The 13,891-nt window shown below is 49.3% G+C and overlaps 9 protein-coding genes across 9 annotated transcripts; 5 read left to right on the top strand and 4 right to left on the bottom strand.

The window, feature by feature from the left end:
- Window positions 1–120: 120 nt before the first annotated feature.
- PICMEDRAFT_31167 (hypothetical protein) lies at window positions 121–1,116 on the top strand (the record flags this gene model as incomplete). The annotated part of the gene is made up of 1 exon (XM_019162679.1): window positions 121–1,116. One exon carries the CDS (start codon window positions 121–123, stop codon window positions 1,114–1,116), a length of 996 nt encoding a protein of 331 aa, XP_019018300.1.
- Window positions 1,117–1,198: 82 nt separating this feature from the next.
- PICMEDRAFT_71285 (hypothetical protein) lies at window positions 1,199–3,118 on the bottom strand (the record flags this gene model as incomplete). The annotated part of the gene is made up of 1 exon (XM_019163883.1): window positions 1,199–3,118. The coding sequence occupies one exon, from the start codon at window positions 3,116–3,118 to the stop codon at window positions 1,199–1,201; it is 1,920 nt and encodes a 639-aa protein (XP_019018299.1).
- A 665-nt stretch (window positions 3,119–3,783) lies between these two features.
- Window positions 3,784–5,218, bottom strand: PICMEDRAFT_15175 (hypothetical protein). The gene has a single exon (XM_019160700.1). It carries the CDS (start codon window positions 5,109–5,111, stop codon window positions 4,056–4,058), a length of 1,056 nt encoding a protein of 351 aa, XP_019018298.1. The 5' UTR covers window positions 5,112–5,218; the 3' UTR covers window positions 3,784–4,055.
- A 482-nt stretch (window positions 5,219–5,700) lies between these two features.
- On the top strand, window positions 5,701–6,892 carry PICMEDRAFT_15173 (hypothetical protein). The gene has a single exon (XM_019160699.1). The coding sequence runs from the start codon at window positions 6,109–6,111 to the stop codon at window positions 6,838–6,840; it is 732 nt and encodes a 243-aa protein (XP_019018297.1). The 5' UTR covers window positions 5,701–6,108; the 3' UTR covers window positions 6,841–6,892.
- Window positions 6,893–7,103: 211 nt separating this feature from the next.
- PICMEDRAFT_30906 (hypothetical protein) lies at window positions 7,104–8,234 on the bottom strand (the record flags this gene model as incomplete). Its single annotated transcript, XM_019162662.1, has 2 exons — window positions 7,104–7,377; window positions 7,480–8,234. The coding sequence occupies 2 exons, from the start codon at window positions 8,232–8,234 to the stop codon at window positions 7,104–7,106; spliced, it is 1,029 nt and encodes a 342-aa protein (XP_019018296.1).
- A 511-nt stretch (window positions 8,235–8,745) lies between these two features.
- PICMEDRAFT_15170 (hypothetical protein) lies at window positions 8,746–9,997 on the top strand. The gene has a single exon (XM_019160698.1). The coding sequence runs from the start codon at window positions 9,040–9,042 to the stop codon at window positions 9,556–9,558; it is 519 nt and encodes a 172-aa protein (XP_019018294.1). The 5' UTR covers window positions 8,746–9,039; the 3' UTR covers window positions 9,559–9,997.
- PICMEDRAFT_71280 (hypothetical protein) lies at window positions 9,616–9,915 on the bottom strand (the record flags this gene model as incomplete). The annotated part of the gene is made up of 1 exon (XM_019163882.1): window positions 9,616–9,915. One exon carries the CDS (start codon window positions 9,913–9,915, stop codon window positions 9,616–9,618), a length of 300 nt encoding a protein of 99 aa, XP_019018295.1.
- Window positions 9,998–10,060: 63 nt separating the features above from the next.
- On the top strand, window positions 10,061–12,303 carry PICMEDRAFT_108259 (hypothetical protein). The gene has a single exon (XM_019159720.1). It carries the CDS (start codon window positions 10,205–10,207, stop codon window positions 11,921–11,923), a length of 1,719 nt encoding a protein of 572 aa, XP_019018293.1. The 5' UTR covers window positions 10,061–10,204; the 3' UTR covers window positions 11,924–12,303.
- Window positions 12,143–13,870, top strand: PICMEDRAFT_57728 (hypothetical protein; the record flags this gene model as incomplete). The annotated part of the gene is made up of 2 exons (XM_019163255.1): window positions 12,143–12,164; window positions 12,387–13,870. The coding sequence occupies 2 exons, from the start codon at window positions 12,143–12,145 to the stop codon at window positions 13,868–13,870; spliced, it is 1,506 nt and encodes a 501-aa protein (XP_019018292.1).
- Window positions 13,871–13,891: the final 21 nt, after the last annotated feature.

Below are 13,891 nucleotides of genomic sequence, written 5' to 3'. Positions count from 1 at the left end.
TGGGCATCTATTCCAATCATGAGATGATGATTCGACAGAAGTGGTAATAACTGGTTGATTGTCTCCGGAAGAAAGTGCAGCCCTTCTTCACATTCTGTAGGTGAAACACAGCACCTAGTCATGTTGCCAAGAATTTATAGACCGAAAAAGATAATAGGATGCAGCCGGAGCTACAATCGGCTGCAACGCAGAAACTTTTCATTTGAACCAGTTTCAGAAGGATTGAAGCATGCGTCAGAGATGCTGATACAGGTGCATGCAGACTCGCTGTTGCCGTGGTGGGTCTTCATTCCCTTGGCTACGTTCACCATGCGGACCTGCTTCACGCTTCCCATTGCCATATATCAGAGACGTGGGCTGCGGAAACAGAACGAACTAAGACCAATCATCCAGGCAACTACCCCGGTTTTACGTGCCAAACTTGCATCCGTTGCGCAGGCGGAACAAATCAAACGACAGAAAGAGATCGCCAGAGGGATCAAAAGCCCCGTGCCTAACGAGAAGGCGACATTGACGGCAGACAAGATAATGATACTGGCAGCCAAGGAGAAATACAAAAGACAAAAAGCATTGTTTAGGCAGTATGGCTGCCAGACATGGAAAATGATGGTGCTTCCAGCGGTGCAGATACCGCTCTGGGTCTCCTTCTCGTACATGTTCAGAACAATCACCGGCTGGACGGATTTTGGGAACAAGTCCAACATCGACATGTCTTTGACAGATGAACATTTTTTACACTTGTACGACCTATCGGTAAGCGATCCATATTTCATACTTCCAATCACCTTGGGTGTTGTTGCGTTATGTAATGCTGAATGGAACTTTAAAACAGCAGATCTCATGCAACTAACCACTAGAGGAAAGAAGAATACGCTAAGACCAACGGCATTCGATGTCATTATAACCTTGTCTCGTGCATCGTTGATATTTTTGACTGCGGTGGCCACGCAAGCGCCAGCAGCTCTTGTCATGTATTGGATAAGCTCGAACTCCTATTCCCTTTTACAAAACATCTTGATGGACCGGTTTCTACCTCTCAGGTATAGTCCTTATGAACGTTTTACGAGAACTGGCAGTCTCCCAAAAGACGCAAAACCACTAGTTAGATACTACTAGCCGTTGGAAAATTTTTATAGATAAATTCCAGAGAATCTTGTAATAACATGAAGTACAAGTGTGTTTTTAGTATATACATATGTTACAAATTTGCTCCGTGTCGATATGAAAATTTATGCTCCTCATAATCATAATGTGAAAACCAACGACCGACTACATCATAAACCAACAACCCCTCCACCCGATCTGTCTTATCCTTTTTCAAGTATTGTCTTGAGAAAGTAGCATATCCATATGCTCCAAAAAAAATGGTATAGAGCGGGGAACCTTTTAGACTACAGTTCCGGCCTTTGTAACTGGTTGCAGTAAACAGGCCAATTTTCCGTTGCTGATCATCCTCAAAACTGTCACATATCTCAACAATTATTCCCCTCGCCTGCGATGCATCAGACCATACAACATCCCCTACAGATAACTGCTCAGCTTCCCAAAGTATATCCATTTCCTGAAGCTTTTCCAATTCGGAAATTTTCAGATCGTAGGAAATATCTCTCAAGTATAATGCTTTAAAACTGACAGGAATAGTTACGGATAGGATCTGTAGGATAGGAAAGTTGAATATCGACGCAAAATCCAATATGGTGTTCTTCTTGCTCGACTCTTCGTTGTATATTCTATTTGTCATCAACATGTGTAAAACATGCCATGCTTTTATATTGACATACCCCCCACAGCCTAAGATTTGGCCCTGAATGTGATCACCTCTGTGAACGGTGACGATTTTTTCCTCGTTCCTCATCTGATAAATTATTTGGTCTGCCCCTCTTAAGTCATCCAACCTGGACTGAAATCCGTCGTAGAAGCTCAAGAACTTGCTGAGGTATAAGGATTTTCTACTTTCGATGCCCAATGCATTGTCATTGGTACTATGATGATGCACCATTGAAGATCCCGGATCGTTCATTGGGAATATCCGTAGTATCTCCGGCACTTGGTCTTCCCTTTTCAAATACATCTGTCGTTCGTCTATCAACAAGTACAAGTACCTGTTTCCGTCTTTGATACGAATGCACCATTCGTTGATATCGACGTATTTATCCAAACCTACCATTTGACATAATTTGGCCACAACAGCATTCTTCACCAATGGACTACCCTCACTGTCTCCACAATAATATCTCAAAATCGAAAGATCTTCAACCGTTGCCTTACTAACGTTTCGTTCATACCTCAGTATGCGGCGTCTATTAGTTTCTATGACTCTATGTAGAATAGTCACTAAGGCCAGAATCTTCTCTGCAGGTTTTGTGTTCTCTTCGAAATTGTACGTGTTAAAATTGTATATGACAGTTTTGATAACAGCATGACGCTGTAAGATTAATTCATAGTATCTAGAATCTAAGAGTGACAATTGAACGAAAACAGATTCTAAATCGTCTGGCAGGTCGCCCATTTGAAGCTGTTTGTAAAAGTTGAGGCATTTCCACAGCTTTCCTGCTTCCAGAATACTGGATGCCACATATATTCTATCCAGTTTTGTATTTCTCTTTTTTTGTAAACGGATGAAATCATCAGCCAACGCAAATCTGGCATTGCCCACTGTAGTGCTACCACTTGAAACGTATATGGACGATGTTATATGCAATGATTCACTCAATAAACAGGGCACAAAAGAATCAAAATTTTGGTATACGAGTAATATTTTACTCTGAATATCTGACTCCTTCTGTTTTGTCTGTGATTCGGTGTCCGTAAATGGTGAATAGTTCAATATATCAGTAATCAATGATCTCAAAAACTTATCTTCATTTTTTTTCCTTCGAAAATAGTGGAAACATGATTCATTAGATTTGAGCTTCTTTTTATATACAAGTGAAATGGGATTATAGTCTGACATGTACCAGCTTTTTCTGATCTTCGGCCACCAGACCGAATCTGAGGTCATCGTTCGGTGAAATTGGTGATTTGTCAAAGCTAACGAGAAGATGTCAGTCCTGTCCAAGTTAGCTGAGATCTTGACCCAAATTTCCAATGGCAGGTCCGCCAGCAAAAGCGTGTGCATTGTGGGTTGCTGGAATGCTGGAATGCTGACAGTGATAATTGTTCCTCGTTAGGCCTGTCAATGCGGGTCAGTACGAGTTGAAATCTCTGCCTAAGGGCGCTATCTCGGTAAAGGTGGTATAGTTATAGGAAAGCCGATCTTGGGAAAGGTAGGTGGGTGCCCCGATGGTGGCCGCTCGAAAGGATGGCCATGAGAGGGTAGTATGCGAGTAAAAAGATAAAGACCGGTTTGGAGAGACCGAGCAGTGCTCGATTCATGTCGGTGTTTTTGTTGCTTACATATTGTAGCGTGCTGGGAAAAAGCTGTAGTGGTTAGCAGGGTCCTATTACTTCCACGGAGCATGGCAGGTGTACTGCGAAAACCTATTTCCTGTCTGTAAACCTTGTAAACCTAGTAAACTTGGTGAACTTTGCCTACCACCATATCGGTGCAGAGATCAAGGACTATGACTATCGAAGCCGAACTGCCGTTCATTACATTCGAACCATAGTAGTTGCTGGGGATGAATTCCAATTGGTTTTTGAATTTACCTTCATTACAGCGGAATAGCTAGTGCCAGATTGTATTCCTAAAACTCTTGACAAACCTCCGATCCACTCCGGCAACTTGTGACCACGCGTCGTCTGGATAAATCAGTTTTTGTCGAGGTCTTACTGCAAAGCAGGCAATTATTGCACCCACTGTGTTGCAGACGTCTTTCTCCGTCTGGTTTCCGCCAGCACAAACGTAGTTTTTGGCGATGGCCATTTGTGGGGGAGCCCTGACGCTTGCATTTCCACGTCTTCTGCCTTGTAGCCCTAAGAGGCTGGGGAAGAACTTCCCCTTGGGAGGCTGTGGATGAGTTTTCGAGTCTGGTCGTAGTGTATTACGGGAGGAGATATATGAGAGTCTATGTAAAATGGAGTTTGAAGAGGCAAGAGACGAAGCTGGTTTTGGATCAGCGGAGCGGCTTCATTATTTCCTCGTAGAGCATCTTCTTCAGCTGCAAGATCGACAGCTGGTCCTTTTTTTTATCGAAGTCAAAAAAGTCTTCTGGAAGTTTTTCGGCGATCGGCTCATCGTTTGGCTCGTGGTAGAAGGAGACATACGGGTGTTCCAAGGCCTCTGTTACGGTCAACCTGTTTTTTGGATTGAAAGTGAGTAGTTTTTCAAGTAAATCTGCGGCGTCCGGGTTGGCGTTGGGGAAGAGCTCGGCGAAGGATTTTTTCCTCTTGAAAGGTATCATGCGGATGTATTCCTTAGCCCTTCTGGACTTGATTGCGTTGAAATCGTCCATTTTTGGGGTGCCGAGGATGTCTATGATGAGGGCTAACTGGTTGTGGTAGTCGGTTCCGGGGAAGAGGGGTCTGCCGGAGAGCATTTCTGCCAGTATACAGCCGACGGACCAGACGTCGATGGCGGTGGTGTACTCCTGGAAGGTGAGCATGATTTCTGGGGCTCGGTACCAGCGGGTGGCGACGTATTCGGTCATGAAGCCGAAGTTGTCATCATGGGAAGCGACAGACCTGGCCAAGCCGAAGTCGCATATTTTCAAGTCGCAATTTGAATTGAGGAGGAGGTTGGAGGGCTTCAAGTCTCTGTGCAAGACGTTTGCGGAGTGGAGGGCCTTGAGGGCCCTCAACGTCTGGTATATAAAGTACTGGCAGTGGTTGTCGGAGAGCTTCTGCGAGCGGATGACGCGGTGCAGGTCTGTCTCCATCAACTCCTGGATGAGGTAGACCTCGTTGAAGCTGTCGAAGTCGTAGGGTATCTGGATGTCCAGGATGCCGATGATGTTCTCGTGGTTGAAGTGTTTCAACAGCTTCAACTCTCTGAGCGTTCGTAAGCAGAACATGGTGCGCTCGAAGGGTTGTATCTTTTTGATGGCGACCTTCTGCTGCGAGGGCTTGTACAGCGCCGAGCAGACGATACCGTAGGCGCCTTCACCTACGATCTCCTTGATTTCGTAGTAGTCACTGACGTTGAACGTGACCTGTGTCTGTGTGTGGGACATTGCGAGACGGGGGGTTTGATATGCTGGAAGAGATGCAATGCTTGTGTGCAGTAGTCTGGTGCCAAATGCCGATGTGTGTATCTGAGTGTGTGTGTGTGTGTGTGTGTGTGTGTGTGTGTGTGTGTGTGAACGTGCGTGCGTGCGTGCGTGGTCGCTGGGCGTGTGTTTGCAGCTCGTGTCAGATCCAGAAGGTCAGGCACAGTGAAACTTTGCCCAAACGTGTTTTCCAGGCGAGCTTCTTGCCGGGCTTGTTGTTGTTGATTCCGTCGAGGGCGGTAGAGTGTTAGTGCTAGGGCTTGGCTGTCCTGTGATTGCGTTTACACCTACTTGCCACACTACAGACACAGGAGACGACACCGCAGACGAACAGCCAGGTAGCAGCTGCCGTTGCGCTGGCCATGCACAACAGGTACACTTGCTGGCTGGTTGCTGGCCGTGCCACGACAGACGGCCCTTCCGGACAATGCAGATGCTGCGCTACAAGGGAGCAGATGTAAATACACATGCGGTGCAGACTTGGTGCGTGTACGACGCCGGATGATGTCATGCGAGTGAGGGAGGCTTGGGCGCCTTGGCCGCCGCTGGCTACACGGGGCAACGGACACGCGCAGGGACGCGGGGCAAAAAGGCAGCAAGCAACACGGAGCGACGCGAGTGGAGACGCGTCCGGGGGAGGGCGAAAAGGGCGAGACCCTTGTGGAAGGAAACTGGGGAAAAAGAGGGGGAGGTTTGGCACGTGCGTGAACCGCGGGTTTGCACAAACCCTACTTTCCCTTTTCGGCGAAGGGATTTTTCACCGTCCTTCGTCGGCGGGGCCGTCGCGGCGGCGCGAAAGGGAGAGGGTGAGGGGGAGAGAGCGGGAGGAAGGAAGCAAGAGCGGTGGACGGGTGAAAGCTGGTGGTCCATTTTTCACCATGCTTTTTTCTTCAAGAAGTAGACACTGGACGGTCATATTGAAGCCTGTACAGACTAGTTCAAAACCAAAAAACAACACAGAATGGTCAACGTTATTTCCAAGAAGAGAAAGCTCGTCGCTGACGGTGTCTTCTACGCCGAATTGAATGAATTCTTCACCAGAGAATTGCCAGAAGAAGGTTACGCTGGTTGTGAAGTCAAGATCACCCCAACCAAGACTGAGGTTATCATCAAGGCCACCAGAACCAACGCCGTTTTGGGTGAAAAGGGTAGAAGAATCAGAGAGTTGACCATGTTGATCCAAAAGAGATTCAAGTTGGCTCCAGGCTCCATCATCCTCTACGCTGAAAGAGTGCAAAACAGAGGTCTCTCTGCTTCCACCCAATGTGAATCCTTGAAGTTCAAGTTGTTGAACGGTTTGGCTGTCAGAAGAGCTGCCTACGGTGTCATCAGAAACGTCATCGAGTCCGGCGCCAAGGGTGTCGAGGTTGTCATCTCCGGTAAGTCCAAGGGTGCCAGAGCCAAGGCTATGAAGTTCGGTTCCGGTTTCATGATCCACTCCGGTCAACCAGTTAACGACTTCATTGAGGTTGCCACCAGACACGTTCTCTTGAGACAAGGTGTCCTTGGTTTGAAGGTCAAGATCATGACCGACCCAGCCCTCAACAAGAAGGGTCCAAAGTCCTTGCCAGATTACGTCAAGGTCCTCGATCCAAAGGAAGACGAAAGAATCGAAGAGCCTTCTGTCATTGTCCACAAGTCTGTTGCTCGAGCACCTTCTGCCGAAGCTACCGAGGTTGCCACCGAAGCTTAAACCTAGTTTATCCCTTGTGTATTTCTATATAAAGTAAGATAACTGTGTCTCGTGTTCAATATTCTCAGCCATATCAACAGTAGTACTGGTTGATTGGTGGTAGTAATAATAGTATTTTGTTATTTCTTTTATTTCAGAAAGCAAAAAAAAGAAAATGGTTATAAAATCATGGTACAAACAAAACAAAGATAAAGAAAGAAGGAAAAAAATATACAAACAAGAAAGTTAGCAAAGAAAAGAACCGACATGAGCTCAACACTCACTCACTCGCTCATTCTTCTCTTTTGTTCTCTTTCATAATACATATTCAAAAGATCAATGGCCTTGTCGACAGAGGCCTTGGTACCAACCAAGGTGATTTCTCTCTCGTCGTCTTCGGTGTTCTCGTTCTCAATAGCAACCGCACATTGTGATAATAGTCTGATTTCTTGAATTCTAGATCCACGTTTACCGATCAATGCACCAATGTACTCGTTAGGAAAGCTGATCTTCTTGATGATCTCTTTGCCGCCGGTTCTGATGTCACCAGAGGCAGCGCTCGCAGTGGCATTATAGTTGCCGCTGGTAATAGCGCCATTGCCCATGCCGTTGCCATTGTAGTTGGTTCTAAGGCCCCCGTTGAAGGTATTTCTGTGAAACCTGTTGTTTTCTAATGGTGCACATGGAACGTAGAAAGTCGTTGGCGCAGTGCCTTGATAGTCTCTCAAGAGATACTTGGAGATGGACAAAAGCGCATCTTTCAAATTTTCTTCACTACCTTGCAACTCAACCAATCTCTCGGTTGAGTGCTCCAAAAAGTCCTTGGATGCAACCATCTTGATGTCGTTATCCTCTTGGATGGACTTGATTCTCAAACCGCCCTTGCCGATCAAAGTGCCGACCTGGGAGTTTGGAATCAACAATCTCAAAAATAGGTTGGTTTCGTATTCCGGGCTTCTGTAGTTAGGTCTCTGGGTCAATGGGCGCAAAGGCGGGTATTCGTAGGAAATCAATCTTAGGGGGTTCGAGCTGTTTTCGTCCGCTTCCTTGATTGTCTGGATGTTGGCGTCGGTGACCGATTGCGCAATGTCCACCAAGGCGCTCGGGATGTTGTCGACCATGCCGGTGACGGTCAAAATCCGGTCGATGCAGCCGTCCATGACCTTCGAGACGCCTGCCTTGACGTCGAACTCGTCTCTGATCTTGGAGATGTTGACACCTTCCTTGCCGATGATGGCACCGGCCTCTCTTCTTGACACAAGGATTCTGTACGTGATCAAGGTCTTGCCCAGGTCGAGGTCGTAGTTGTCGTCGGTCTCAGCCTCGCTCTCCTCGAGGTGGTGGGAGGGCGTCTTGCTGACTGCGGGTTGCTCCGAGTTGATGTTGTTATCGAAGAGGGATTCTGAGGTCGTCATTGTGCTAGCTGGAGAAATGATGTGTCGGTGGTGCTGATGGCGGTGGGTTCTGCTGGGAGTAGTTGTCCTACTTGATGTTGCTGTTGCTGGTGTTGTTGTCGTCGTCGTCTGTGGAGGGATCGATGGTGAGTTTGGCTTTGATTGATGAACAATAAAAGATGATGTGACGGAGGTGGGTTAGGGTGGCGTTCAGGAAAGGATGTGTTTTTTTTTCAGGGAAAAAAGAGGACTGCCTGTGTGATCTGACAAATGGCTGGTACAATGGAGAACTGCTGTGTGGAACCGGACAAACCAAGCTTCTATTTGCGTGCCCGCCTGCCCTGCTCCCAAAAAGCGGTGCCTATACAGCCCTCTCTGGCCGGGCTCCACGACCATATTATTTCGACGTGGGACTCGTCGCAGGCCCCCTCGCTTTTTTTCCATCCTCGCGGTTCCTTGCTCTTCTCTCTCCGTTGCCCTCTTGTCGAAGGCGGCGACGCCGACGCCGACGGCAGTGGGCCCCATGGGCCCTTGACGGGTAGACAGGAAGGCAGTGCCACAGCAGACCATTGCAGTCGTAGCCCCTGCACATGTAGTTATGCTGACGGCGGTGGCGGTGGGCTTTGCGATGGGAATACCCGCTGCAGATGCCCCTAAGAGCCCAAACGCCCAGCTAGCCGAACCCTCTCGCCCCGCGTAGCTGGGTCACGTGCCGCCGGAAGTGTCAAAAGTCGAGGACGGAATGCTAGACATGGGGTCAAGGAAAGGCCAGAACGGAAGAGAGAGGAGTGTTTGAGGCCGAAAAGGGATCTCATCTGGCCACAACATGTCCCACCACGCAGACTACTCGAACTTCGAGTCTGCCGCGTCCCGCAAGGACGCCTTGGAGACGCTTGTGATGTCCTACGAGGCGTTGGCGGCTTCGCAGCGTAACTGGGTGGCCAACCTGGCCAACTGCAGCTCGCTGCTCTACCACTGCTACAGCGACGCCGGCGTGAACTGGGCTGGGTTCTACGTGGTCGACAAGGACGGTGATGCGGAGCAGCTGATTCTCGGCCCGTTCATGGGCAAGGTGGCGTGCCAGACGATCCGGATCGGCAAAGGTGTGTGTGGCACTGCTGCGGCGACGCTGCAGACACAGCTGGTGCCCGACGTGGAGGCGTTTCCGGGCCACATTGCCTGCGACGGGGAGACCAAGAGTGAAATCGTGTGTCCGATCACGCAGGAGGGCCGGCTCATCGGGGTGCTGGACATCGACTGTCTGAACCTCAACGGGTTTGGCGACGTGGACAAGCATTACCTCGAGCTGCTGTGCAGGAAGATCGCCGAGACGTGCAGCTTCTAAGCGCAGAACGTTTGTTTCTATACCGTGTAACCTAAATAGCCCTCCCCAGCTTAATCGCTAGCACACTTCGGCCAGATTCACCCCGTCGTCGTCCGCGTCCGCAGCTGCAACGGCCGGAGCGGTCCGCAGGTACAGCAGACGGTACACGTCGGACACGACGATCGCAGCCAACGACCCACACACGTTGACGAGGATGTCGTAGTAGTCGAACGTGCGGAACGGGGAGATGAAGTGCTGTGCGTACTCACTTCCAATGCCCCCGGCGACCGTGCAGATGACAAACGTGGCGTTCCGGGCCAGCCACGTGTACTTAGTGTCGAGGATCCAGTAGAACAAAAAGCTCATCACAAAAAACATCCCGAAGTGGATCCATTTGTCGTGTGGCAGCGAGATGTCCGCAAACCCGAGGTACAGGGCCAGCACCACGAAAAGTGCAAAGACTTCAGGAAGGAGGAGAAAACTATGTTAGCATGCTGTTTTTGCGTTCATTGCGGAGACGATGCTCAAGAATTGCCCTGCAGGTGCATACCAATAAATATGTCACGTCTGATTCTCATTGCATCTGTGCCTATCTGCCGCCACCGGCCCAGGGTGCCCGGTGCCAGAAAGATCGGCGTCGCCATGAGGAGGCAGTTAGGCCGAGAAAATGATGATTTCTCGGGTCTGCACCTCACTGCGAGACGGAGTTTTCATGTCACCTCTCTGCATTGCATGCCCGAGTAGTACTATCTCTGGCCCTGTTTCACTTTTGCCGGCCGGTCGTGCTGTCTGCCTGTACACTTACTCCATCCAGCTTGTGCAGATTAGCAGAGACAGCTCCCACACAGTGAAAGAGATGCCGCTGACGCATGTGGAAAACGGATACGTGGTGTGTGGGGTGTGTCACTGCGACTCCAACAACTACCCCAAAAAAACGTACTACTGTCCCGCATGCATTGGCTTCAAGCTCTTGAAGTACAACTTGAACAAGATCAATTTGCAGAACGTGAACACACTTGCTGCCCACGACATCAACTCCGTGCTCGAGGCCTGTTTCGGCGACAATGCCACCCAGTTCTTGACCAAATACACCGACGACTACGATAAGGAAGAGAGAGATAAGAAACTTGATGGGACCAACGTCTCTGTGGGGTCTGTTGCGAGACTTGCGTTCATGTTGATGAATGTGGACCTTTTAAAGAAACAGGAGCACATTAAGAGCATTGGACAGCTTGTGGAGGCTAAACGCCGACAGTCCGAGAACCTAGAGAGCCGAATAAAGCTGCTACAGGAGAAGCGGAAGGGCAAGCAGCGTCTTATCGCACTCCACAGAGAAAGGGTGGCGGCGGAAATGACAGTCGAGCTACAGAACATTGCCGAAATTAAGCGTCTGTTGAACATTGGCATCGTCACACGACAGAATGAGTACATTGCACTGCAGCAGAGGAAGAGGACCTACGACTTGATGATTCTCTGGAACGTCCGCATCCTCGACAAAACAAAGATCTCCGTGCTGTTCTGCCCCATCCTTCCCATTACGCAGCTGGCAAGCCATTCGATGGACCTCGTGCTGAACTCGCTCATGAAGTCGTGCGAGCTTGTGGAAGCCTTTGCACGCATGCTGGACATGGAGCTTCCCTTCCGGGTCGAAACGGGCTACAACGACTTCACCATCGGCGACTTCTGCTACAGGCTGAAGGACAAGAGAAGTCTCTTCGAGCTGAAACATGTGCAGATGCTCAAGTTCAGCATGGGCATTGCCCGCGTGATCTCGAACATCGTGGTGCTCTTGCGCAGAGTCGACACAACGTACCAGTTCGAAAGCACATCCCTTGCGGACTTGCTTTCCTACGACGCAATGCTGGTCAGACTCGTCACGGTGCTGCTCGGGAGCGAGGGCGTCGCCGAGCTACAGCGCAGGATGCAAGTTCTCGAACGCAGGGACTCCCACCTGCCGGCAATCCCTTCTCGACCTGCTGCCAAAGGGAGGCAATCTTCGCCCTGGTGCATCTGGCTCCCTTCCCCCGCAGAAGAAACACAACCGTACGCTACAGACGTCTCGCTGCAGACATCGGTGGCACGCTACGGCCTTGCTACCATGAAGGAGTACAACAGTGTCCTCAGCAGCAGCACCGTCTCCGGAAGAATCCCCGACGAAACGCCAGAAAGGTCGCTCGCAGGCACCGTCCGGCCATCCAACCCAGCCATTGAAGCCGCCGAGCTCGTCCACGACGAAAGAAGACTCGCTGAAGAGGTCTTCTGCTTCCTCGTTACCCAGATGCAAGCTATTCGCCACGAGAACAGTGCCAAAGACCCCCTGGCCCAAAAACACCTCCGAAAGCCTAAAGCCATGAAACATGAAAGCCAGATGTGGGTGCTGACGTAAGCGGAGTTTTGCCTCTGCCGCCGTCCCCCTTGTCTGCCATCGCGGCCCCTGTGTACGGAAACACCAGAGAGCGCAGTGGCTGCCTGCTGCATCTGCCAGAGCCAAGAGAGGCTGCCTGATAGCCAGATAACATGAAGGTATGTCAGAGTATTGAGGATTTGGTTGTTGCTGATTGCAGAAGCGGGGTTTGAGAGAGTACACGCCCAGACGACAAGCACAATGTTATCAGACAAGGAGCTATGTACGTATAAGCATTAGAGAGGAGCCGGAACAAGCTGCAGATGAGCTTGTCCGGTGTCCTCCGTCCGAACGGATCCACCACCGCAAGGAAAAGACAACACTCGAGAGTCTGCCAGTGCTCAATCGGCGGTCACTACCGGTGACAGTCAGCGGCTGTGAGCGGAATATTTGTGTGGGAAAGAGTTTTGTATACTAACAATGTTCTAACGTAACATTTTTGCAGTCGATTTAAACAAAAAGGCCGTCACACAAGGCTTCAACATCAAGCCACGTTTGGACTACAACACCGTTGGAGGTGTCAATGGTCCATTGGTGATCTTGGAAAACGTGAAGTTCCCATCGTACAATGAGATTGTCGACTTGACCTTGCCAGACGGAACCACCAGAGCGGGACAAGTCTTGGAGGTGAGAGGTGACAAGGCTGTCGTCCAAGTGTTTGAAGGTACCTCCGGTATCGACGTCAAGAAGACCAGGGTCGAATTCACGGGCTCCAGTTTGAAGATTCCTGTTTCTGAAGATATGTTGGGTAGAGTGTTTGATGGTTCCGGTAGACCAATCGACAACGGACCAAGGGTCTTTGCCGAAGACTACCTCGATATCAACGGTTCCCCAATCAACCCGTACGCCCGTATCTACCCTGAAGAAATGATTTCCACCGGTATCTCTGCTATCGACACGATGAACTCCATTGCCAGAGGCCAGAAGATTCCTATTTTCTCTGCTTCGGGTTTGCCACACAACGAGATTGCCGCACAGATTTGTAGACAGGCAGGCTTAGTCAGACCTACAAAGGACGTCCATGACGGTCACGAGGACAACTTCTCCATTGTCTTTGCTGCTATGGGTGTCAACTTGGAAACGTCCAGATTCTTCAAACAGGATTTCGAAGAAAATGGTTCCCTAGAAAGAACTTCCTTGTTCTTGAACTTGGCCAATGATCCAACCATTGAAAGAATTATCACACCAAGATTGGCTCTTACAACAGCAGAGTACTTGGCTTACCAGACCGAAAGACACGTGTTGACCATCTTGACTGACATGTCTTCCTACGCTGACGCCTTGAGAGAAGTCTCTGCTGCAAGAGAAGAAGTCCCAGGTAGAAGAGGTTACCCAGGTTACATGTATACCGATTTGTCTACTATCTACGAAAGAGCTGGTAGAGTCGAAGGTAGAAATGGTTCCATCACCCAGATCCCAATTTTGACTATGCCTAACGATGATATCACACATCCAATTCCAGATTTGACCGGTTACATTACCGAGGGTCAAATATCCGTCGATAGACAGCTACATAACAGAGGTATCTACCCTCCAATCAACGTCTTGCCTTCCTTGTCGAGATTAATGAAGTCTGCCATCGGTGAAGGTATGACCAGAAAGGACCACGGTGATGTTTCCAATCAATTGTATGCAAAGTATGCCATCGGTAGAGATGCTGCTGCTATGAAGGCCGTTGTTGGTGAAGAAGCATTGTCAACAGAAGATAAATTGTCTTTGGAGTTTTTGGAGAAGTTTGAAAAGACCTTCATTGCCCAAGGTGCTTACGAAAACAGATCCGTTTTTGAATCTCTTGATCTCGCCTGGTCTTTGTTGAGAATTTATCCAAAGGAAATGTTGAACAGAATTTCTCCAAAGATTTTGGCCGAATTCTACGATCGTGAGAGAAACGACGAAGACGAAGAAGAAGAAGAAGAAAAGGACAGCTAACTGATGTTTTCCGATTGCTGG

The sequence above is a fragment of the Pichia membranifaciens genome, assembly GCF_001661235.1.
Source record: "Pichia membranifaciens NRRL Y-2026 unplaced genomic scaffold PICMEscaffold_2, whole genome shotgun sequence".
Classification (NCBI taxonomy): Eukaryota; Fungi; Ascomycota; class Pichiomycetes; order Pichiales; family Pichiaceae; genus Pichia; species Pichia membranifaciens.
Note: the sequence above shows the minus strand (reverse complement) of the source record. Positions and strands in the feature narration are given on the sequence as shown.